Source organism: Vidua chalybeata, chromosome Z (genome assembly GCF_026979565.1).
Source record: "Vidua chalybeata isolate OUT-0048 chromosome Z, bVidCha1 merged haplotype, whole genome shotgun sequence".
NCBI lineage: Eukaryota > Metazoa > Chordata > Aves > Passeriformes > Viduidae > Vidua > Vidua chalybeata.
Window position 1 is genome coordinate 33,515,323 of NC_071570.1, and position 24,354 is coordinate 33,539,676.

Consider the following 24,354-nt stretch of genomic DNA (forward strand, 5'->3'; position numbering starts at 1 on the left):
TCTTGTAGATTACCAGCTCTGGATTTATAAGCAGCAACAGGGAAACCATTTCTATTTTTTTTCTCCAAAGAATTCTCCTACATAGTGAACTTAACAACAGAAAAGACAAGGCCTTATCCTTAGCTGAAAAACTCCCAAGATCCTCCAACTTGGCATGCCAAATGAGATTATTTACCTGAGATTGCTGTATAGCCCTCATTAGTTTAACAGGTTATGATAAGTCTTTAGGTACTCTATGGTGACAGTTGTATATGCTTTTGGATCAAAATTCTTGAAGGGGAAATTTTATCAGTGCCATCTGACTTTGGCATCTTAGGCTGTTAATCTAGACTATGTATTTTGGGAAGATACCTGTCTGCTCCGACTTGCTTTGCAAAACTTCTGAAAATTTAGCTTGCTATGATCAAACATATACATATGTTGAAAAATAGTCTGGTGTGCTCTGCTGATTGTTTTCCTTCAGTACAGAAGGATATGTGGTGTCAAGCTTCCTTAAGTGTATCAAGTAACTACGAAGTAGTTTACAATAGTGCCACTTAATTTAGAAATACTATGCTATGTATATAAGATGTCTAGGAAAAAATCAAATGTATGTTTCTCCTGCTAACTCTTTTTTCCTGTTCCAAAACACTGCAGGAGTTGCCACCTAATTCATTCTTAATTTTCCTTGCAAGTATTAGTTGAGATGGGTGAAGTGAGGGAGAGGGAAAAGGGGAACTAGTTTCTTACACCCCAAAACAGGAGTTTTGAAAGAAGAGTATACATCTTGTTATCCCAGTTTGAACTGAAACCAGTTGAATGAGAGATATGGACCTGGGGATTGTTTACCTCTTGGACAGACTTTAATTTTTACCTTTTTTAAAACCTGGAATGTCATTTAACGGTTGTAGATACTTCTACACATTATGTAGGTGGTTGTGAGTTAATCTAATTCACACAGGTTTTGGTGGGAAGTTAGTTAAATTTCTCTTATTCCAATCTCTATTTCAAGTGAATGGCAAATTCACCTTCTGCTCTCTTACATTCTTCTAAAATACTAAGAATGTGATTTTTTTTTTTTTCTGCTTACTCTTGTTTTTTAGGAGTATGTCCCAATCCAGTCTGGATCTGGTATCGATTTGGCTCCTCACTATGTGAAGTATAGCAATCGTACACAGCAGGCTGTCTTATATATGAACCCTTACAAGATCAACCTTGAACTTATTTTGGAGTTGCTTGCATACTTAGGTACTTCTAGTCCACCTCTTAAGAAGTTTATGTACTTGGGGTTTCCTTTGGACCTGTTTTCCACTGCTTTCCATTAATAATGAAGTACTTGACTTCGTTCTTATAGGAAAGATCCTAAGAAGCATTAACCATGGGGCCTAGCATTCGTTCCTCTTGTTATGTGAAACGGTTTGCAATGCATGTTTGTTTTAGCTATATGCTTGTGCTGTTATTTTCCAGATAGAAGTCCCCAGTTCAAGAATATTGAAGGTGCTGTGCTGATCTTTTTACCAGGCCTTGCTCATATCCAACAGCTGTATGATCTCATTTCAACTGACAGAAGATTTAACTTGCATGACAGGTAATGCAGATATTTTTTATTAAGTTAATGCTCTAAGTTACAACCCAACAAACATATTCATTAAGGTTTGCTGTTCTTGTAAAAGGCAAGTGAGAGTTACACCTCTGAGCTAATTGTGCTACAAATGTACTTTTACTGCAATGTAAATGTACATTGCCTACAATACAAATGTACTTTTACTGCTATAGTCTAAAAGTTATACAGCCAAAAATGACAGATACTTAGGAAGGGTATGATACATTTTTTTATTACTGTCTATTTTAGTCTTCAACAAATTTATGTAATCAAAAGCACTTGACTACTTTTCCACTTCTTAGGGTATGGAAATTACCATACCTGGGATACAGATTTCTGTGGCTTACTGTTTACATGGAAGCAACTACTTCCTGAGACAAGCTCCAGAGCATCTGGTTCTACCAAGAGAAATGACCTAGGGTTGTAGTGACAGATCTTTTTTTTTTTTTTTTGGGTAACTAAAAGTTAGCAACACAACTGCATAAAAGGAACAATTGCAGTCAAATGCTAGATATCTGTTTATGGACTGAAATGTAAAGGTCTGGAAGAGAAGGAAAGTACCAGTCTCTGTGGCTGTCTCATCTCTGAAGGCCTCTATTACTCAAAGTTGCATGTATTTGTAATGGTCCTTTTCTTGAAAGCACAATTTAAAGAACTTGGGTTTACAGACACCTAGCTCCCTTTATTGCTAGGCTGTTATTGTAAAGTAACCAGCAGTTCTGTAGTATTAATATTTTTCCTTCATTTTTACTGAATGGGAGAACATCCCTATGAACTAACTAGGTTATTTTTCTAGCTATTGTAATAAAACAATGATGTAGACTTTCATACCTAATCATACAAACTCTTCCAATTGTCTGTTCTTCTTCAAATGTTGTCATTATACTGGTCTTATTTTTTTTACTCCATGTTATTTGATAAGTGTATATTTATTATTATAATTTCTTGTTGTAGGCATAGATTGATAGCTTTGCATTCTGTTCTTTCAACTCAAGATCAAGCAGCTGCATTTACAATACCTCCTCTTGGTATTAGAAAGGTAATATTTATGAAGTTCACAACTGAAAGAGAAATTTTCTGTGGGTGCAAATCTGAATTGTTATCATACAGAATTACACAACAATTAGGTGTTCCTAGAATTTCCTCTCTCAGATAATATCTCTCACAGATAATATGCTGTGAAAATCTTAACAGTATTGGACAAATTCTTAAACTTAAAATTTTCTGTGAACTTCCTTAATTATTATTTACCTGTATTTTAACTATTGTTAACCAGTAACTATGGCTTTTATCTTGAAAAAATACTATTTTATTTACTGCCAAACTATGTAATTAAATATTGATCAATTTTGGCAGATACTAACCAGTAATTTTGATGGATTATAAAACAAAATGTGAATGTGAAATTATTTCTTAACTTTCAGTTTCTCTCCTTGGGGAAAACTAGACCATTTTCTAAGTCATATAGCTTTTAATTATTTGTCAAATGATTTAAGGAGATATTTCTGGGTAAAAAAAAAATTTAACCAGACTTACTCCATAATACTGATTTAAAGGTTGAAACCTGTTACACATTCCAGTTCTTCTATTTATGTTATGCTATTCTTTCCAGATTGTTTTGGCAACCAATATAGCAGAAACGGGTATCACAATACCAGATGTTGTCTTTGTAATTGATACTGGGAGAACAAAAGAAAATAGGTGAGAGTTTGATTTTTATCAGTCACACTGTGGTTACTGTGAATATTTGGAGAATAGAGCTGCAAGGATTTTGTAGCATCCTTATTACCTTAGAGTAATACTTTTAGTAATTATCCTTATTAATTAGAGTTCTGATGCAGACATGTGCTGAGCTCATTTAAAAGCTTGCAGTTTTGGGTACAGGTTTGGGATATATGTTTGGAGTTTCAAATGGTGAGAAGAAAAAGGGAAGTTTATAGATGATAGATATAATATAGAGATAATTGTGATTAAGTACTGTTTTAAAAATGGAGAAAGTGTTTTTATGCTATCTTGGTTTTTGAAAGTTATTTTTTCTTCACTTTAAATGTGAAAATCCCTACACAATGTGTTAGAATGATTCTGAATTGCCAAGGAGATGAAACTGAAAAACTTATCTTTTCCAATTTTTATACTTTCACTAGTGACTTGTATTCAATGTATTATAATATACAGTTCTTCCCAGATATGCTTTGTTTTCAAAACTAAATGTATTTTCAAAAATTTCTCATTAGATGTATTGCCAATATGCTGTTCTTCAGGTTAAATATACATGAAAATTGTATTTCTGAAATCTGAATCTGCTTTATAATGTTTAAGGTATCATGAAAGCAGTCAGATGAGTTCCCTGGAAGAGACCTTTGTTAGTAAAGCTAGTGCTCTGCAGCGGCAAGGAAGAGCTGGGCGTGTTAGGGATGGGTTCTGCTTCCGAATGTACACGAGAGACAGGTATTGTAAACATAGCAGAATTCTGTAAATCACATAGATACTGTCTTTTTTTTCCTGTGCAGGACCGAGAATTCTTGTTGAAATTCACTTTATTTACTGTAAACCAGAAAGATAAAACTGGAAAAACTCAACCAAAACAAGACTTTGATTATTATATGTGTAAAGTGTTACTGTAGTCTTTCACACTTTCTAAAAAAGTTAATTTTATTATTAATATTTCTGTAATGGGTTTTTAAAAAAATATTCATAATTAAAGGAACAGCACAGCACAGGGAATTGTAGAACATCAGTTTTTTACAACACCTGATTGGCTTACATCAAATGTGTGCGAACCTTACCTCCTAAACTTCGAATTTTTTATCAGACAAATCTGTAGGCTTCTGAGGAAGTAATCTCTATGGATGAGATGGGGGCACTGCAGAATTAGTTTCTATTACTGCAGTGGAAAAACCTCTTTCCTGGTTCTGTGAAAACCTGAAGTGACTATCAGGTGAGAAAGAATTAAAGTCGTTTGATATAACCAGTGAAGTGTGCCTTTTAGCCCCCTAAAAGACTATCAGTTTGGAAACATTTTACAGACTTGTTTTGAAAATTGGGGTTTCCTGCTTTCTCTCTCTGACTAAAACTTGTTTTCCAAGCCACAGCACATACCTTAATTCTAAGTATGAATGGCTTACCCATGCTACTCCCTTCCCTGCCCCTCAATAGAAAAACTGCAAAGAATGACCATGTAAAAATCAGATTTACAAATTTAATTCAAAGATTTAGTTGAATATATATGTTTTTGTGATTTTGTGATGTTGCAGGTTTGAAAGCTTCATGGAATATTCTGTTCCAGAAATACTGCGTGTGCCTTTGGAGGAATTATGCCTTCATATTATGGTACGGTTTTTGGTTTTAGAATTCCTAACGTTGTGTGGTGGGTTGACCATGGCTGGATGCCGGGTGGCCCCAGAGCTACTCTATTATTCTCCACCTCAGGTGGATGGGAGAGAAAATATAACAAAAGGCTCATAGCTAGAGGTAAGGACACAAAGAGATGACTCACCAGTTACTGTCCCAGGCAAAATAAGACTTGATTTGTGGAAATCAATAGAATTTATAATCAATTAAATTAGAGTAGGTTAATGAGATGTAGAAACCACCCCTCCCTCTTTCCTGGGCTTAGCTTTATTTCCCAATTCCCTACCTCCTATCCTCCATCAACACAGGGAGATGGGGAGTGGCAGTTTTGGTCAATTTATCAGATTTCTGCTGTTGCTTCCTCCTCAGAGAAAGGGAGGACTCCTTCCTCTGCTCCATCTTGGGGTACCTTCCACTGGATACAGTCCTTTACAGGCTTCTGCAGTGTGAATCCTTCCCACAGGCTGCAGTTTTTCATGAACTGCTCCAGCATGGATCCCACTCAGGGTCATAAGTTCTGCCAGCAAACCTGCTGCAGTGTGGGCTCCTCTCATCATGGCACAACAGGTCCTGCCAGGAGCCTACTCCAGCATGAGCTTTCCACAGGGTCACAGCCTCCTTCAAGCATCCACCTGCTTGAGTGTGGGCTCCACCGCAGACCTCCATGAACTGCAGGGGGACCAGCCTTCCTCACCATGGGCTGCAGCAGCTGGAGAACCTCCTCCCCTACTTTGTTCACTGATTTTGGTATCTTCAGAGTTGTTCTCACCTCCTTTTCTCTGGCTGCAATTTGTTTCTGTGCAGTAACTTCTCCTGGAGGCATGATCACCATCACTGGTTGGCTCAGCCTTGGCCAGTGGGTCTGCCCTGGAACTACCTGGCATTGGCTACATGTAGGGAAAGCTGCTCTCAGCTTCTCACCAAACTCACCCATGCAGCCTCTACTACCTAAACATGGCAACACAAGCCCAATATACCTTGTTAGCTAAAAATACTATGCATACCTCTGGAGGAATTACGCCTTCATAATATTGCCTGTTTCAGAATTATTGACTCATAGCTGAAAAGGATTGTTACTACAGACCTGATCCAATGCAGTTACTTCGTGGGGCTTCTCATACAGGTCAGGGAGTAGCCCAGCACTTGATTGCTGTAAAATACAAGTATGCTGTTCAGAGGGTAGTGTACTATATTATTCCAGTTTGCCTCAGAGTGACAATTTTAAACTTTGTTAATAGCCTTCTAATTGATTTCTGTTTAAGAGAGGAATTCCATTACCTCCCACCATGTCTTAAGTGAGTAGGATGTGTATGGGAAAACTAGCAACCTGGCAAATTAGTGCTGGGTTGAACTGCAGCTCATCAGGATTGAGATTCCCGTGTTCATCAATGATCACTGGTAACACACTTCTCTGAACAGTGGTCAAGCCATATGAAGCCCTTACAAACAATGAGGTTTTGTTAACCTATTGTGAAGCATGTCAGCCTTCCAGGAAGCAAGATGCTTGTTTGGTGGGGAGGGAATGTGAACTTTTGATGCAAGATCAGCTTTCCAGTTTTCTGTGTAGCTGTTAGAGAACTTTTTTATAATAATTTTTTTATATTTAAATATATGTCCCTTTACTTCACAGAAATGCAATCTTGGCTCTCCTGAAGATTTTCTTTCCAGAGCATTAGATCCACCACAGCAGCAAGTAATTGGTAATGCAATGAATCTTTTGAGGAAGATTGGCGCTTGTCAGTTAAATGAGCCCAAGCTGACTCCATTGGGCCAGCACCTTGCAGCCCTTCCTGTTAATGTAAAGATTGGCAAAATGCTTATATTTGGTGCTATATTTGGATGCTTGGATCCTGTGGTGAGTGAAAAAAAATTAAAAGTATAGAAATTGTTAATTCTTTGCAATTAAACTGATTTCTTGTAATGTGGTATTTTGAAAAGGTGGTGCAAGTTAAAATGTTTACTTTAGGGTGAGGGCACCCAGATGTCATGAAGGGGAATAATGTAAGTGTTCTTCATGGTTGGACTCAATGATCTTTAAGGTCTTTTCCAACTCAAAGTGGTTCTGTGATTCTAAACTCCTAGGTGCTCTCCACAGTGGATAATCAGTTTTGGTTTCCAGGTTTTTTCCTCAGTCATCAATGGTAACCACTTTTATGGCAGTCAAGTGAAGTCCCAGGTGACTGGGAAAGGGGAAACATTGTATCTGTCTTCTTTTAAAAAAGTAGAAAAGAGGGGCCTTGAGAGCTACTAAAATGTCAGCTTCAATTCTGTACCTGGGAAGATCGTGGAACAGATCCTCTTAGAAATATGGTGTGGCACTTGGAGGACAGGAAGGTGATTCAAGACACCAGCATGAGCTTAACCAAGGGCAAGTCCTGCTTGACCAACCCAGTGGCCTTCTGTGCTGGAGAGACCACATCAGTGGACAAGGGAAAGGCTACATACTTGTTTATCTGGACTTCTGCAAAGCCTTTACAGTGGTCCCCCATCTAAACTGGAGAGGGATTGATTCAAAGGGTAAACTATTAGATGGATAAGAAAGTGGTTGTACAGTCCCATCCAGAGGCTCATGGTCAAGGGCTCAGTGTCGTGATGGACATCAGTGACAAGTGCTGCCCTCAGAGGTCTATACTGGGACCAGAGTTATTTAATATCTTCATCAGTGACATATGACAAAGGGATCGAGTGCCCCCTCAGCAAATCTGGAGATGTCCCCAAGCTGAGTGGTGCTGTTGACGCACCTGAAGGATGGGATGTCATCCAAAGGGACCTGGAGAAGTGGGCAGATGTGGAGCCAGGTGCTGGTGCTGCATCAGAGTCAGGACAACCCCAGATACCAGCACGCACTGGGGATGAACAGATCCAGAGCAGCCCTGGGGAGAAGGACTTGGGGGTGCTGGTGGCCATGGGCACTCACAGCCCAGGGAGCCACACGTGTCCTGGGCTGCATCCAGAGCAGTGTGGGCAGCAGGGCCAGGGAGGGGATTCTGCCCTTCTGCTATGCTTTCATGAGACTCCACCTGTAGTGCTGGATCCAGCTCTGGTAGCCCCAACACAAGAAGGACCTGCTGAAGTGAGTCCAGAGTTTATCACAAAGCTGATCAGAGAGAATTGGAGTGCCTCTTCTTTGAGGAGATTGAGAGAAGTGGGGTTGTTCAGCATGGGGAAAAGGCTTCAGCATGACCTAATTGCAGCTTTTCAGTGTCTGAAGGGCATTGAAGAGGAACTTCTTAAAGGGGCATATGGTAACAGGACAAGAGAGAATGGGTTTGAACTGAAAGAGCATTTGGTTTGATTTGATATTAGGAAGAAATTCTTTACTGTGAGGGTGGTGAGACACTGGCACAGGCTGCCCAGAGATGTTGGGGATGTCCCATTGCTAGGAGTGTTCAAGGCCAGGTTGTGTGGGGCTTTGTACAACCTGGTTTAGTGGAAGGTGTCCCCGCCTAAAGCAGGGGCTTGAAACTACATGATCTTTAAGTCCTTTGCAACTCAAGCCTATCATTCTAAGATAATGATAAAAGAAAATTTCAGGCTATTTGTTTTATGAACCTGTAAGCTTATAACAAAATAGTTCTAAGTGGTGTGTACTGAAAAATTGCAGGCAACTTTGGCTGCTGTTATGACAGAAAAATCCCCATTTACTACACCTATTGGTCGAAAAGATGAAGCAGATCTTGCAAAATCATCTTTAGCTATGGCAGTTTCAGACCATATAACAATCTACAATGCTTATCTGGGGTAAGTGATGATTCTCCTATGCTCATAACTAGTAGCAGATAACACATAATGCAGTTATGTAAAGAATCCTTAATAGCTCTTGAACTGCTTTCATTTCAAGTTTTTTTCTGTTCAGAGTAACAATAGATTGACAAGTACTGTAACTGTAAATGGATAGTTTGCTTAGTGTTTTGTTCTTCAACACCTTTTAACTATACCTGGACACATACAGAGGTTTACTGTGTCAGTTTATCCTAGTGTTCAAAGTTTTTTTTTTTTTTTTTTTGCTGTTTGTGGTATTTGGACCAGAATATTTTGTATTTGATAAAGCACAAATGTGTAAAACGACATACAGATTTTTTCCTCTTCAGGGTATTATCACTATGTCTGAATTTTGTTTTGACTGTCAAGACAGAAATGTGTGGGGGTTGAGAATAAATCACCTTGTATTTTTGTTAGTATCTGTCAAATCTACATTACAGATAAGTTCTTTCAAGTGTCCTTAGACCAGCAGAATTCATCTTCATTAAAACAACTTACTTTAGAGTGGAGAATGCTTGCCAAAACACATTTTTCTTCTTCAACTTAGAGCCTCTTCTGCTGTTATAGTCTTGATGGGTTTCTTGCTCTGTAAGACACTATTTTTTCCTTAGGTGGAAAAGGGCCCGACAGGAAGGGGGGTATCGTGCTGAAATGACTTATTGCAGAAGGAATTTCCTTAATAGGACTTCACTGTTAACTCTGGAGGTAAAACTTACCTTTATGCTCTGTACTCATAAGTTATTTGTTAAAATTTCCCTCTGAAAATGTTGTTCCTTTTAAAGAGATTGTATATCACAGTTACTATTTAGACAAGATAAAAGCAAGTGGAATTTAGGGACTGATGAAATGCACATTCTCAGTTAAGGTAGCTGTGTCTGTATTTGAGTTTTGGATATGCACACTTAGGTAAAACAGCTTTGTAGTCACTGCCATTGGAGAAGCTAGGCCTTACTTTCATCAGAGAATCAAAACTTCATGAATTAAAATATTTTATTATTCTTGATATCAAATAACATATCTATTAACAGTTAACTTGAAAGATGAGCCACAAACGTACATGAATGGCCTCTTGTGTTTGGTGAGAATATGTTTGAATTGATCTTTCCTTTTTAAGTTTGGGTGACTGAGTACTTGTAAGCAGAACTGGATTTTTGATGCAAATGTATCTTTTCATTTTAACTGCAGGTAGAGATTTAGTATTTGCAGAATATATATTTCCATATGTTTAATCCCGTATTCCAGATATCAGATTGTTATAAATAATGTTTTTATCATAAAAATAGCTAGGATTCCAGTGTGGCTGCAGAAAATACAATTATTCTAGTGAGGGACTTCCCCTGGAGAGCATGAATAATTCAGTTGAAGCGTCATTTCCTGCTGTTGAAGTGGAGTATGTAACTTTTTAAATTCAAAACTTTACTAATACCATCCCAATTTCAGGATGTGAAGCAAGAACTCATAAGGGTGGTCAGAGCAGCAGGGTTTACAGCACCTTCAACACAATGCGGATGGGATGGAAATGGAGCCACACAATCTCTGTCTCTCAGTGAAACAGCTCTTCTTAAAGCTGTGTTGACTGCAGGGCTGTATGACAATGTAGGAAAAATACTATATACAAAGTCTGTGGATATTACAGAGAAGCTGGCTTGCACGGTAGAAACTGCTCAGGGTAAAGCTCAAGTTCATCCCTCTTCTGTAAATCGAGACTTGCAGACATATGGATGGTTGCTTTACCAGGAGAAGGTAAGTTGAAGATAGTGAATGTAGCTAGTAGTTTGTGTAAAAGTGGAGTTCTGCCTCTAGTATACTTCAAACTAGTGTATGTTATTTAATATCTAATTGTTTTATGTTAGAAAGTCTTATTATCTAATGATCCTAAAGTCCATAGAAGTGAGCCAACTGAGTGCTGAAGAAAAAGAAGGTGAAGCTGAAAATAATGAACAAATCTGTTCATGGTAAAGCTGGTAACTATAAAGGGAAGGCATTTTCTGTGTATCATTTAGCTTAATAGTATCATTGATTTTTTTTTAATTACAGTCTTGTTGATTTTGATAACACTTTACACAGTAATATGTAGTAGTAACTTCTCAAAATCTGCTTTGTTACTGTTTTGAGGTTTTGAAACTTGGTACTGACACACCAGTAATAAAATAAAAGAGCCAGTTCTGTAATGGACAGCTAAACTCCCTAAGTGAATTGCATTTTTTTTAACTTATTTCCCCTTCAATTGAAAATCTTGTCAGCTATCTGCTAAATTGAAGTGTTTGTATTTATTTATACTTCTGGTACAACAAAAGTTTGACAGTTGTTTAATAGCCAAATTTACTGTGGAGAACCAGGAAGTATTAGACTTGTTAACGCATATAAAGTGATAGTATTTTTTGAGAGTTGAAAATATTTCCTGATGCCCAAGAACATCATAGTGTGATGACAAGACAGCAGCTAAGGTAGGTAAGTTATTCCATGAAAAATGGGACAAACTAAGCCTCCACTTTTGTATGAAGATGCACTATTTTGTATGAAGATGTCCATTCTTTCCACTACAACTCATTCCACCCCATTCTGTCTTTTTTTCAAGATGTTCCAAAGCCAGAAGCAGCATATGCTGAGCTCCATACTTCATGCAGTGTGTGTGTCTATGTGTTCATTTATGCATGTTCATATGTGGATATATCGAAACTGATAAAACAGTTCCCAAGAAGACTGTATAATGAAAGAGCTTTGCATGCCTTTTGCTTCAGTAGTGTTACTACTTTTCGTGTTGCTTCTATGAAAACCACTAGGTTAATGTTACGTCTCTATATGAGCTTTAAGAAGATAACTGTGACTTTAGCTAACTTCTAGCATATAAGTCTGTCACTTACTTAGAGTGAGTAATTTTATGTGGTACAAGGCAGACAAATAGCTATTGATTGTTTACAATAACTTGTTTTGGTTACATCTTGAAAAAGGAAAAAAGTGTATTTCTTGCTTGTAGAAGTAGCAATTAGATTTAGTGTTATAGAATGTTATGTGGTTTGGGATTTTTTGTTGCTGTTTGTAATTGTTTGTGTTTTTTATATGTAGGTGAGATATGCCAAGGTGTATTTGAGAGAAACTACTTTAATATCCCCCTTTCCCATTTTGCTTTTTGGTGGGGATATAGAAGTCCAGCATCGCGAGCGTCTCCTGACAGTTGATGGTTGGATCCATTTTCAGGTGCATTGGAGTTATAACTAACCTTTTTTGATTCCATGAGCTTTCATATTGCATAGTTGGTACATTAGCTTGATTCAGACCACCATATATGGGAGATGGAGACAAGAGGGAAGAAAGGGGGAGAGAGTTTAAGATAATGATGGGAAATTTTATATACATGTAATGAAATCTTAACAAATCACACTCAGAAGAATAGACTTGTCATACATGGTGTGCAACAAATCAGTTCCCTCTCTCTTCAAGAAAGTGTTCTTTCAGAAAAGGTATTGAAAATGGATGCAGACTGAACCTTTTTTTTTATAGAGCTTGTACTAAAATCAGAGAAGTGTACTGTTTTTATATTACCCTTTCTTATAATTTTACAATCTTGTAACTACGTGTATATCTTCAGAATACTGCTGTATAAACTGTTCTATAGTGCAGACAGAATTGTTTGGAAAAAAAAATCCAAATTGTAAAACAGCTGCTTACTTGGGTTTGGGGTGTTTGGTTTTCTTGATTAGATTTTTTCCTTTCTGCATGTGTAAGTTTTACTTGGAAATTGGAAAACTGAGAGCACTTTCCTAGCATATTTTTCCAGACAAAATAGTTGTCATGAAAAGATCCTCTGTAAATTCTGGTAAATGGCAAGCAGTAGTTTTGCTATCCAGGCAGCTACATGTTACAATTTTCTGTGCTCCCTCTGTGCTCTGGGCCTTGTGCCACTCTCTAAGACAACTATAAGCAACAAAACAATTTTTTGCAGTCTGTTGATACAAGTAAGCAGTCATCTAATTTAATTCACTGATAATCCTGAGTGGGGAATTTTAACAAGCAGATCCCTTGTGGATTTGTTAGAGATTTTTTTTCTGGTCCATGGATTGCTACAGTTGTGCAGTTGCTGGGCTAATCACACCTTACAGAGTGTTTCAGAATTTCTACTTTTCTATTGAGATGCTAAGGAAAATACCTTGCATTTTGTGTTTCTGCTATAGCAGCTACTTGTTGTACCAAAGGCAACATATAAATGAAATAAAGATTGAAATAGGGAGGAAAGGATAAAATGAAATCTTTCTGAGAGAGGGTTCAGTTTTAGGTATCCAAATTCATAGTGAGATTTAGAAAAGGCTTGTCAGAAGGCCTGGCAGGCCTCCCAAGAGGCAAATGCATTGCTGTTTTTTTTCAGGTGTAAATGTAATTTGAACTTTACCTTGGGGGGTAAAAAGGCAATTAATTGGTCAGCTTATTGGTATCTTATGCTGGTTGTGTGGGAATGCATTCTAAGTTACCCTTCTCAACTGCTGTTCTTCGGGCTGTGTGATACTGTGAACAGCTGGTGCCTAAAGCTAAGGCATAAGGTAAGCAGAGTCATTTAATGAGTATACTATCCATCATGATTATCATTACCATTAAAAATCACATATGTGCATTGTGTTTGCAGGAATCTTGTTATAAACTCTTGTTTATATGTGGGGTAATATTTTGATATATAGTTTGGTGTGAAATGTCTGATGATGAAGTGTTTGTCTTTTCCTTATAGGCTCCTGTTAAGATAGCAGTGATTTTCAAACAGCTGAGAGTTCTCATTGAGTCTGTTTTGAAGAAGAAGCTTGAAAATCCCAAAATGTCACTTGAAGGTAACTTATTGCTGGCATTACTCTTTGTTAAATGGACCTTGTAGCAAAACTGAGGAATCATTAGCACACTGCATCCTCACACAGTAGCATGTGTGATATGAAAGTTCCATTAAGAGGCGTCCATTACTAACCCTAATATATTAGGGTTAGTAATATTAACGCATATATCGCGTGGCTTGCTCCAGATGTACAAAGATCTGCACAACTGCCGTTTTAAAGATATCCCTGGTAACAGCATTCAAGGTAGTGGTAGTAATGGTGAGGCAAACATCTCAAAGTAGAATTGTGATTATGTGTGGAGAATTCTAGGCATGGATGATTTATAAGTGTTATGCAAGTTGTCTCAAAATCTGGGTTAACCAATGGCATGTTGGTTCACAAAAGTAAGGGATAGCGGAGCACAATTTAAAATTTGGACACTGGATGTTCAGGAGCATATTGTAGGTGTGGAAGAAAGGCAGTTCCTGTATGCCAATGTATCTGGAATTAACCCACAACTTTCCCTGTCTCTTTTGTGGAATACTGAAATGGTCATTAGCAGTTCATCAAATAATTTTATGATAATGTACTGTGTACATACTGTATGTCTTTTTGCTTGACAGATGGTAATCACGTGTTTTGCTTTAGATTCTGGCATAGCTTAAAACATTAAAATTTTAAGTTGCTGAGAGCTAGACTTCTCTTACAATTTTTTGCATTTTGAGAATCAGTTTTTAAGCTTGCTCTTTTTCACACACTTTTTTTTTTTCTTTTCTAGATGACAAGGTCTTATACATCATCAAAGAGCTGATAAAAACAGAAAGTGGTAACTGAAATCAGAAATCAGTAACAAAACAGAGCTTCAGTAATTGCAGGGGAAATACACACACCAACATTAATTGGAAGTATTTAAATTCTTAGTGTGGTTGATACCAGCCATGATGGGGATAGACTGCATGATTTTGCATAGGATCAGCCTTTCTTTTTATCAGTTTAAAGATGAGCATTGGATATGTTTAGCCTTTACCGTATATTTGGTGCCATTTGTCTTGACTGTATGAATGATAACTGCAAGCAGTTTTTTTTAAATAGGAATTGTTCACAGCTGTTTCTCTTTTTAAACTTAATATGCTAATCATACCATCAGTACAGTGTGTACTGATGATTGAAGATTCAGTCCTGAATCTCAGTTGAGTGGAATTCCATGTATGCAAACAGAAGACAAATGTTTCTCATATGGGTTTCCTAAGTGATGATTTTTTTTTTTTTGGAACTGTTAATTTACAGTATTAAACCAAGACACCTTACAGAAGTATTAATTTTTCTGTATGATTTACATTGAGAAGATGCTCTATAAGCATCTATAAGATGATAGTATGGACTGCTGTGAATGAGTGCTCATCAAGATGTGTACTGACCAGCTCCTCCCACAGAGGATGTGCCTCTTTCACATTTGTTCCTCCGTTTACCCTGATCCTTGCGATTCCTGCAACTGTACTATATTTTGCTTTCCGTTTTTTGTATGTTAAATTTTGCATAGTTTTCCAGGCCCCCTTCAAGAGATGATCATGTGTTTTTTCTCCTCTTATTGATCAGAATTCACATTGACCCTTTTCAAGGAAATACCAGAGAAGCTCCTAGTGGAAGCTTCCAGTGGCAGTTCTTTCCTACCCTACTTGCTCACAATGACTGGATGTCTGAGATCCTTTGTTTCTTGTTTCTGTAATACTGAATAATCCTTAACTGAATAGCTTAATGAATTGGATGGTCTGACATTCTACCTATCCACAGTATTTCTGATTATGAAGTGCAATTTTAAACTGCCAACTTAGATTTCAAGAATAAGGAATATATTGGTGGGGAAGATTTGCCATTAAACAGTTGCAGTTGAATAGGAACTGTCTTCACAGACAGAGAAGCATAGTGTAGATGACAACTTTTGTTTAATCTGAAAAATTAAGATTTTATACAGCAGAGATTAATCACATGCAGAAAGGGCACTCAGGAAATTGAATGCATAAAAATGCAAAATATATGGAACCTATCCATTTAGATTATCACAGTGGAACTGGTATTGCTGTCCAGCTTGTGCATGTTAACTTACATCAGTTCTGGAAGAGGAAAGCTGTTTGCTAACAGCTCTGAAGGAACAGGGATCATATCTGTTATTCTTTATATGCATTATGATAATGTAGGGGTAGTCCTGATTTCATAGGAGACAGGAAGTGACTTTTGGAGGTTTTTTACAACACATTTATGCAAAGAAGCATTTGAACAGGAAGTTTTGATCTTAAACCTTAAGATCTCAACTTTTCCTTCACTGAAATCAAAACCTGCAAATTATATTCATTGAAGATATAAACTAAATCTGTACCCTAAACAAATTTCCTAGGTTTTGTTTTGGTTGAGATGTTTTATTTGTTTTGGTTGAGAAGTTTTATTTGTATCCTCTGGAGACAAAAAGTAGAAAAACATCTCAGTAATTTAGTAATTAGCAAGCTGCTCTTTCTTTTGGATTTGAATTTTGCAAATGAATTGTTGGTTTTAAATGGTTAAATCTTAGGGAAAGTGTGAATTGTGTTTGAGTTCTTCTCCCTTATTCAGCTGTGATGAATAAGAGGTTTTTTCCATTTATAAGTGGTAATGTTGAAATTCAGAGTTATTCTTTGTGTTTCTCTAGCATGCTGTGCTTTGTAGTCTTCTAAATAAATAACTGAAATAAAGTGAGGGGATATATTGTAATAACTGGGAAATTGCACGATCTGTGTGAGCAACAGTTTTCTGTAAAACAAATTAAGGAGTTCACACTGTGGTGTACAGATAAGCACTGTTATCTTAAGGAAAAAAACCAAACAAACAAAAAAAAAAAAACCAAATGCTACACTGGCTTTCTGCTTTTGCGGTATACATGAGCAACTTTTGTGCCTGTACTCTTTTGGGTGGATGAACTTTCTCTTTTGCTCTATTTATTTATTAAAGGCTTCTGATAACAACTCTGTGTTATTTTTCTCAAAGCTTTTGTCAGACACAAGACCATTCAGTATCTCTGGATCTTAATCTCAACTGTGGTCTGCAATGTGTTATTTCTTTTTATTAAAGGTAGCATGTTCTCCTGGTCTCTGATCTCACCTTGGAAAGGAGTTCCTGCTCCTGCCATTAATCCTGTAGAATTCTCATCTCCTCCCCTCTTTTGCTTCTGTATCCCCCTCCTTGGCTTCTTGAAGCTCTTGTTTCCCACTGCCATCTTTCCCAGTGCTTAACCCAGAAGAGGTTTTCTTTCTATAGGTCTTTCCACATCTACAGCACACTATAAATGAGTGGTTGGAGTGCAGGACTGTTTTAATTTCCCTGCATTCAGCTGTTTAAAATAGTGTCCTATCACATAAATAATCCGTGGATGAAAGTGTAACTGAGACCCAGATTGCATCGTGAGCTCCAGCATTCCTGGCTCTCTCTCCTGCTGTCCTGTGCTGTTTCTGGTGACCTGTCCTGGAAGTGTTACTTATGGGCAGTGATAGGTAGCTGTTAAAGCTTACGACGTTCTGAGTTGAACTGCTAGGAGCTGGAAGATGCCTGCGTTAGTAATGGCAAAATCCATACAGCAGCTTCAGCTGGCCTCGTGGGTTTACGGCGCTGCTGTCTGGTTTGCTCTCTGTGCCGCGCCAGAGCGAGGAAGCCGTGGTCGGCCCCTGGCCCGAAGGCAAGCGGCAGAGAAGAGACAGACGTTTCGGTGGCTCGGATTTTGTTTTGGAGACGGTGGTCCCCTAAGTGCCCAGACGACTGGAGGGGCGGGGCGGGGTGCCCGGGAGGCGGGCGGTGACATCTTTGGCGGCCACCACTCCGCTCAAATAGCCAGCGCCGCGACCAGAGCGGAGCTGGCACGGCCGCCCACCCCATGGTGACGGCGGCGAGCGGGCGATGCGGCGGCACTCCGGAGCGTCGCGGGCCCGTGGGCTGCCCGCAGCGCCCGGCACGGCGGCGGTGCCTGGGGACGGGGACGACGGCGGCGACAGGAGAGAACGCGCAGGAGCTGCAGGCTTTCCGCGACTACGGAGAGAGCTGGTACCGCTCCCGCAAGGGGCTGGAGAGCCGCTTCCAGCCGCGGGAGCCACTCGCCCGGCAGCCGCAGGTGGGGGCGGCGGGGCCGGCGGCGGGGAGTGGGCGGGGGAGCCCGGTGTCCCCTGATCCCCACTGCCGGTGCCGTAGGTGACGGCGGAGGCGCGCTGCAAGCTGGTTAGCTGGCTCATACCTGTGCACCGGCATTTCGGGCTCTCCTTGGAGGCACTCTGCCTGGCCGTCAACATCCTCGACCGCTTTCTCGCCACTACCCCAGTGGCCGCTGACTGCTTCCAGCTCCTGGGAGTAACAGCACTGCTCATCGCCTGCAAACAGGTAGGGGCGGTCCCGGCTACCCCGCCGTCGGGGGTGGCGGCCCGCTGAGGCCAGCCTGAGGGGGCCACGCACAGGCTGGGCTCCGCGCCAGCTCGCTCGCACTGCTTCCCGGCGGAAATGTCCTCACTCCTGTCCCCACCCGCAGGTAGAGGTGCACCTTCCTAGCGTGAAAGAGCTTCTCACCCTCTGCTGCGATGCCTTCACTCGCCAGCAGCTCCGCAATCTGGAGTGCATCGTCCTGCATCGCCTGGACTTCGACCTGGCAGCGCCCACCGTTAGCTTCTTCCTGGAGCACTTCAGCCAGGTGCGGCTGGAGGCTCGGGAGGCCGACGCGGGGGAGGCGGCAGACGCCCGGAGCCTGGCAGCGGGCGTCGCGGAGCTCAGCCTGGCTGACTATGCTTTCACCAAATACGTGCCCTCTCTGCTGGCCGCCAGCAGCCTAGGGCTTGCGGACCGGCTCCTGCACCACCGCAGCCCACTGGACCTGCGAATCAGCGGCTACCCGGAAGAGCTTCTGCGGGACTGCATGGACCAGCTTCAGCTCCTGGTGTCTCTGAACGGGCGGTCCCTATCTCTCCTCCTTCCATCGGAGGTGGCCCAGAAGTGCCCCTGGCTTGGGGATGACCGCTGACAGCGGGTGGTGGTGGAGACGGCTCTGGCTCGGCGTTTGTGCTCCACAGAGTCGGTGCAGTCTGATCCACTAAGCCTTAGTGTCATTGGAGCTTAAAAGTTAGATGACGTTTTGCAAATTATTTTATGTGTCATGTCATCTGCACTGTCCCTTTGCTGTATTTTTTTAAGTCCAGCATGTAAATAATTTACTGAATCTCACGTACTGTGTTATTTAATTGGAGGGTGGTCCATAAAGAAAACCTTGTAAGGACCAACTGAATGTTGAGTAAACTCTTTTCTGCTTGTTACCTCTATACGTTTATTTGCTGGCAGTGTGCCACCACAGCTGGGAGCGAAAACACATTGGCACATAACGAATTCATCCTGTCAGTTAACTCAATCCTCCACAAAATAAGAATGCCCAACAATGTCATTCCCTGTGATGCCTATATAACTTGAGTCAAAGTTACAAGATGCTTCTCTATCTTGCATTATAAGATACCAATATAACCCGAATCATAACTTTCTATACAATGTAATAACCAGTATATGGTTAACTAGTTGCTTAATGCTTAAATAAACAGAAACTCGCCAGGTGAATAGTTTCAAAAATAGACAAGTAGTTTCAAAAATAGACAGGTATAGCTATACTGGGAAGCAGCAGGATGTACTAATTAGTAATTAGCAAATGTAAAGCAAATTAGCCACAAAATGAATAATTTAGACCAGTCAGATCCAGAAAGACCAAGGAACATCATAACTGTGCATGCTCCAATGACAAAGCTGAAAAGTTCAGATGTGAGGAACACCTTAAGCCTTCATTAAAGAAGACCTCCAAGACCATCTAAATTGGGGAAGCACAAGCACAGTACAGAAGAACAATTTATAACCATGAGATAACATTATGTAAATCAGTTCCTGTGCATATATGATGATGTTATAATGATGTCTAATATTAAGCAATACTTACTGTATAAATTAACCACAACACTTGACAAAGGTGGGTGAGTTAGGTGAAGAAATCCCCCTCACCTCCAGCGCTGCAATTAAAAAGTACCTGCTCTATAGTCAGTCTGTGGGGTTTTATTTCACCTGTTTCAAACTGGCACCCACTGGCTTGGTCATGGCTCAGGGAGGAAACAAAAATAGATACACTGACATGAGTGTAGGAAAACAGAGTGTGGAATTATAACAACAGCTGGGTTTGTTTGTTTGTTTGTTTGTTTAGTTTTCTAGCAGGTCTGTAATACAGATGCACAGTCCTGAGCAGGTTGGCACATTCAAAGGCAGAAAACAGTCATAATGTTGTAAAATATTTCATTTTCTTCATTTGTATCTGTGCACAAAAGTAGTGTTAAAAGACCTCATAGACACCTAGAGCTGCCCTAGGAGTGCTCACCTTTCAGCGCAGGGGGGACCCGGGCGGCTCTCCAAGTTCTGCCTGCCGTCAGGTGTTGAGGCAGAACGAGTAAACCTTGTCCATGCTGCTGTTATAAAAAATACCTACAAGACCACCATGGGAGAATAAAGGGCAGCTCAACCTCTGCCAACCCCGTCGGTATTTTCAGCTGGACATGCCGTAGCAGCGGGTGAGACCCTCTGCCGATGCGAGGATACCCTCTCCCGGTGAGCGGATTGGTACATTCAAGATGCCATGGACAGGTTTTTTTCTCCTACATAGCACAACCCACCCGCCCCCCCCCCGTCCCCCGTCCCCCGTAGCTTTCAACGCAGACGGACCCTACCGCTTAGAGAGATTTAACAAATACCAATATAAAAACCAGCCCAGCCCCCAAGCTGACGCCTGCTCTGCCCGACAGAATCCCGCGGGGGTGAGCGCGGCACCGAGCTACTGGGCGGACGGGCGGCCGTGGTGGCGGGGCCGGCAGCGCCTATCCTCCAGTTTCCCTCCGGGGCAGCCCCCTCGGCCCGCCCAGGCTCCACAGGCGCGGGGCAGGGTTCCGCGGGCGCGGGAGCTGGCGGCGCGGCTCGGGGAGGTGGCGGGAGGTTTCGGCGCCTCGGAGAAGTGAAGGCGGGCGGGCAGCCCCGCCATGGCCGTGGCCCCCCGCGCCCCTGCTCGCGGGGCGGCGCCGAGAGGGACGCGGGGCGGAGGGCGCCCGCCGGCACCGGAGCTGGAGCCGAGGCCGAGGCCGGGGCCGCGGCGCCAGCATGGAGAAGGGCGGTCGCCGCCGAGCCTTCGGCAGCATCTGCCCCAACACAGTCCAGGGCCCGCCCGCCCGCCTAGCCAAGAAGCCGGCCCGGCCCGGCGCGGGTACCGCGTGGACGGCCCCGGCCGCCCTGAGCCCCCGAGATCCCCCGCCCCGTCCGCGCCGCAGCGGCGTCTCGCCGGCCGCCGCCGCGCCCGCCCTGGGTGAGTCAGCCTGCGGCCGACAGCCTTAACCCCCAGGCGTGTACCCTTCCCCGTTCCTCCTTCTGCGCCCCTCTGGTGTCCCCCCCGTGCTCCCCAGTTTTGACACCCCCACCTTACCCTCCACCGTGTTCCCCCGGCCATCACCCCTCTCCATGAACCCCACTGTATCCTCCCTGGTGCCTTTGCACACTGTTTCCCAGCCTTGCATTCCCTGGCCATGCACATCGAAGATACTTCCCAGCCGTGCTTCTCATTTTGCCATGCTCCATTTGCTATGTCCACCCCTGCCCGTGCTACTCACCTTTGTCTCTGACTGTCCCCAGTGCTCAGCACCATCAACTGGCAGGATTTGGCAGCCACTCCCCCCATCCTTCCCACCACCCCAGCTGGCCCTGTGACCCTGCAGCAGGTAAACCTACTGTTCAGAGCAGCCTAGGCTGCACTTGGCTCCTGAAAGGGTAGCTCTCTCAAGCAGATGGATGCTGGCAACTTCCCTAGCCTCAGGTTTCCCACCTGCAAAATGGGCACAGCAGAGAACAGCATCTTGTCCCATGTGTCAGATGGGTTGCAAGTGGCAAAGGGATGGTGCCTGGGGGTGCTGGAATGGTGATAAGGTGCCGAGCACAGGTGGCAGACACTGTTGGAACAGTGTGGGCAGTGGTGTGGGCAGGTCTGAGCCCTGGGCCCTGCTCACTGGATCATTCCTTCACCCCTGCCAGGGTCCCTGCTTCCAGGATGGGCCGGAGTTTGATTTCCAGGAATTCAGGGATACTGTCGGTGATTTTATACCTGGCAAGTAGATATTTTTCCTTACCTGAGCCAAATGCACCTGTGTGTGCACATCTGCAGTCATGCTGCATTTGGTCTCTTTTTTTTTGCTTTGCTTTTGGAATTTTGGATGCCCACTCACTGCATGTTTGTCCCACCATGGGACAGTCTGTGAGGTAGTGTATTCCTGCTTACTTCCTTAGAGACCTAAGCTGTCACTGAGCTTTCTCCCACAGGAGACAAATTAAATCCAAACACATTCAGGGTGCACAGCTCTCACAGTAGAGTAAAAGCATTTCAGAGGGACATGTCCAGAGGGATGTTTAGAACCAGAATGGTATGCTGGGGTTGGGGGGAACAGACATTAATACCTCCACTTAACACTTGTGGCTATTCCTTCCAGATGTATCCGCCTTAATGCCACCACCACTGGACAGTACTGACTGTGATTTCTCACTTGGTGAGGAGGTGGCTTTTGGCCCCTGCACTCTGCAGAGCAGTATGCTGGTGCAGGTTCCCCCACAGAACCTGTCTTCCCCTGAGCCATGCTGGAGGGACCTGGCAGACCAGCACCAGAAAGCACTGGGAGATGCCGTGGAAGCAAATAGCCAGGTAGGGACCCTGAAGCCCTCCCCAGCCTGTGCTGTGTTCTGTTGCATCCTGTTGAGGCAACTGCAGGGCAGGCTCCTGGACGATGTGGCTGTCTCAACCACCCCTTTCCCCATTTGTCCTCTGCAGCTGCAGGAGACCCTCACACAGAGGCAGGAAGAGCTGGGGACACTGCGGGAGAGCAACGTGCAGCTGAAGGAGCTGGCAAGTCAGGCCAGGCAGCTGGCCGCTGTCCTTGATGTGAGTGCTGCTCACCATCTGGCCTGGCTGCCCCACGGCCCAGCTTGTCCCTGGAGGACAGTGTGACGTCAGGAGCAGGGGGGAATAGGGTGCAGGGTGAGGCAGCACGGGGTGGGACAGGGCCTGGGTGGGGGGGAGATGTGGAATGGGATTGTGCAGCGTGGGGTTGTGGGAGTCGTGTGGTGCAGGACAGGGTGGTGTGGGGCGGACAGTGCGGGGCAGGGCAACGTGGATTGGTACGTGGTGTGGGGTAAAGCAGTGTGGGGTGGAGCAGGGCAGTGGGGGGATGGGTGGTCAGCGTGGTACGGTTCGGGGCAGGGCAGTGAGGTGTGGGAGGGGGCCATGCGGTGTGGGATGGAGCAGTGGAGCACATTGTGGTGCGGAACAGGACGGGGCTGTGCCGTGCAGATCTCGGAACTCGCGCTCCTTCTCGCCGGCAGACGCTGATGCTCCCGCAAAGCGCCGAAGGGACAGTCCCTCCTCCTCTTCCTCCTCTTCCTCCTCTTCCTCCTCTTCCTCCTCTTCCTCCTCTTCATCCTTTACCTCCTCCTCCCGCCGCTGCTGCCGCCGCCGCAGCCCCGGCCGGGACCGGCCTGGAGGATGCGGAGGGCGTGGACGCCATGCTGCGGGCCGTGTCGGAGAAGTGTCGCGCCGCCTTGCGAAGCCTGGGGGCCAGCGCGGGGGACAGGTCGGGGGGCAGCCCCGGAGGCAGCCCCACAGCCAAGCGCCCGCGGCCGGGCCCGCGCCTGCACGGCGCCTTCCGCGGGCTGCGCACCGGCTGCGCCGCCCCGTGCCCGGTCGGCAGGGAGCTGGAGGGGGGCGGCAGCCTGCGGGCGGCGCTGGGGGAGGCGGGCGCCATCCGCACCCTGGCCTTCCCGCAGGGAAACGCCTTCACTCTCCGCACCGCTGCCGGCGGGCACCGCTTCCGATGGGTGCCGCGCTGAGACCCCCGCGGCTCCGGGCACCTGTGTCCCGAGCAGGACGGAGCGGGGCCTCTGCAGCGTGAGCCTGGCAGCGCACCCTACCCGTCGGCACGCTCCCCGTTTTCTCTTGGAGGAGAGGTATTCTCGCTTTCCCCCACCGCTGCCGGAGAAGCGACGTGACTGAGCGCTGCAAGAGGCCACCGTGCCTCAGCGAGGGTCCTGCGCCGCAGGCTTCGTACGCCGTGCCGCCGTGGCTCCTGGCCCGGCAGCTTGCTATCAGTAGCTTGCTAATGAAAGTAGAAATTAAACGATGATCTGCCCTGTTTTATCCAGAGGTTTCTAGTCAGCTGAGAAGACAAGTGTAGCTGACAGGACAATGGCTGGAATTGGCCAGTGTGAAAGCAGAGTGATCATCCCAGGTGGTTAAACACGATGCAGCTGCTCCATCGTGGAATTTTACACACACAATGTTCACAAAGTGCACTTGTGTCGTTCATGTGTGCAACTGTATGTGTATATTTGTTCTCATTATGATCATTAAATGGTGCTTAAAATTGCCATTTTATTTGTACAGATTTACTGTCAACTTGATTTTGCATCAGGTATGCATATTTACTTTAATTGTAGCAGAGATAGCAGAAAGCATCTCTGACAGAATAGGGATAGAAAGTTTTAAAATAAAACATGCTACTTTTAACATTTGTTAGCAGTACTAACTTCTGTAAAGAGAAATGTAAAGAATAACAAATTAAAGGAGATGTATACAGTGTGCTGCTAGAAATATATTTATAGCCTAACACCATAACCATGTTGCATACCAAACACTTTTTATCAGTGTGTATCTCTGTGTCTGATGATGCTTCTGTGAGTGTCACTGAGAAACATTTCATTTCACCCACTAGTTTGAAAACTGAGCCACTAATAATATTCATGAAACAGTACCTGGTATTT

The 24,354-nt window shown here is 43.5% G+C and overlaps 3 protein-coding genes across 6 annotated transcripts in view; all 3 read left to right on the forward strand.

Annotated features, from left to right (window-relative positions):
* DHX29 (DExH-box helicase 29) overlaps nucleotides 1-16,481 on the forward strand; it is a 29,029-nt gene extending 12,548 nt beyond the window's left edge. For 3 of the 4 annotated variants that reach the window (XM_053969051.1, XM_053969053.1, XM_053969054.1), the window contains 13 exons: nucleotides 1,083-1,227; nucleotides 1,447-1,567; nucleotides 2,537-2,621; nucleotides 3,195-3,283; nucleotides 3,902-4,030; nucleotides 4,837-4,912; nucleotides 6,564-6,788; nucleotides 8,538-8,674; nucleotides 9,307-9,400; nucleotides 10,136-10,438; nucleotides 11,762-11,893; nucleotides 13,413-13,509; nucleotides 14,267-16,481. In XM_053969051.1, the coding sequence (XP_053825026.1) occupies nucleotides 1,083-1,227; nucleotides 1,447-1,567; nucleotides 2,537-2,621; nucleotides 3,195-3,283; nucleotides 3,902-4,030; nucleotides 4,837-4,912; nucleotides 6,564-6,788; nucleotides 8,538-8,674; nucleotides 9,307-9,400; nucleotides 10,136-10,438; nucleotides 11,762-11,893; nucleotides 13,413-13,509; nucleotides 14,267-14,322 (1,689 nt within the window). In that variant the 3' untranslated portion in view covers nucleotides 14,323-16,481. Of the gene's footprint in view, nucleotides 1-1,082; nucleotides 1,228-1,446; nucleotides 1,568-2,536; nucleotides 2,622-3,194; nucleotides 3,284-3,901; nucleotides 4,031-4,836; nucleotides 4,913-6,563; nucleotides 6,789-8,537; nucleotides 8,675-9,306; nucleotides 9,401-10,135; nucleotides 10,439-11,761; nucleotides 11,894-13,412; nucleotides 13,510-14,266 lie in introns of those variants that run through there. The other variant, XM_053969052.1, reaches the window with a different exon arrangement.
* Nucleotides 16,482-17,072: 591 nt separating this feature from the next.
* CCNO (cyclin O) lies at nucleotides 17,073-18,800 on the forward strand. The gene is given in 5 exon segments (XM_053932494.1): nucleotides 17,073-17,169; nucleotides 17,258-17,316; nucleotides 17,318-17,617; nucleotides 17,695-17,880; nucleotides 18,026-18,800. Coding segments are annotated over 5 exon segments (1,128 nt in total). The 3' UTR covers nucleotides 18,512-18,800.
* Nucleotides 18,801-22,048: 3,248 nt separating this feature from the next.
* Nucleotides 22,049-23,851, forward strand: MCIDAS (multiciliate differentiation and DNA synthesis associated cell cycle protein). Its single transcript, XM_053969057.1, has 3 exons — nucleotides 22,049-22,243; nucleotides 22,370-22,480; nucleotides 22,921-23,851. The coding sequence occupies exons 1-3, from the start codon at nucleotides 22,049-22,051 to the stop codon at nucleotides 23,422-23,424; spliced, it is 810 nt and encodes a 269-aa protein (XP_053825032.1). The 3' UTR covers nucleotides 23,425-23,851.
* The last annotated feature ends 503 nt before the right edge of the window (nucleotides 23,852-24,354 follow it).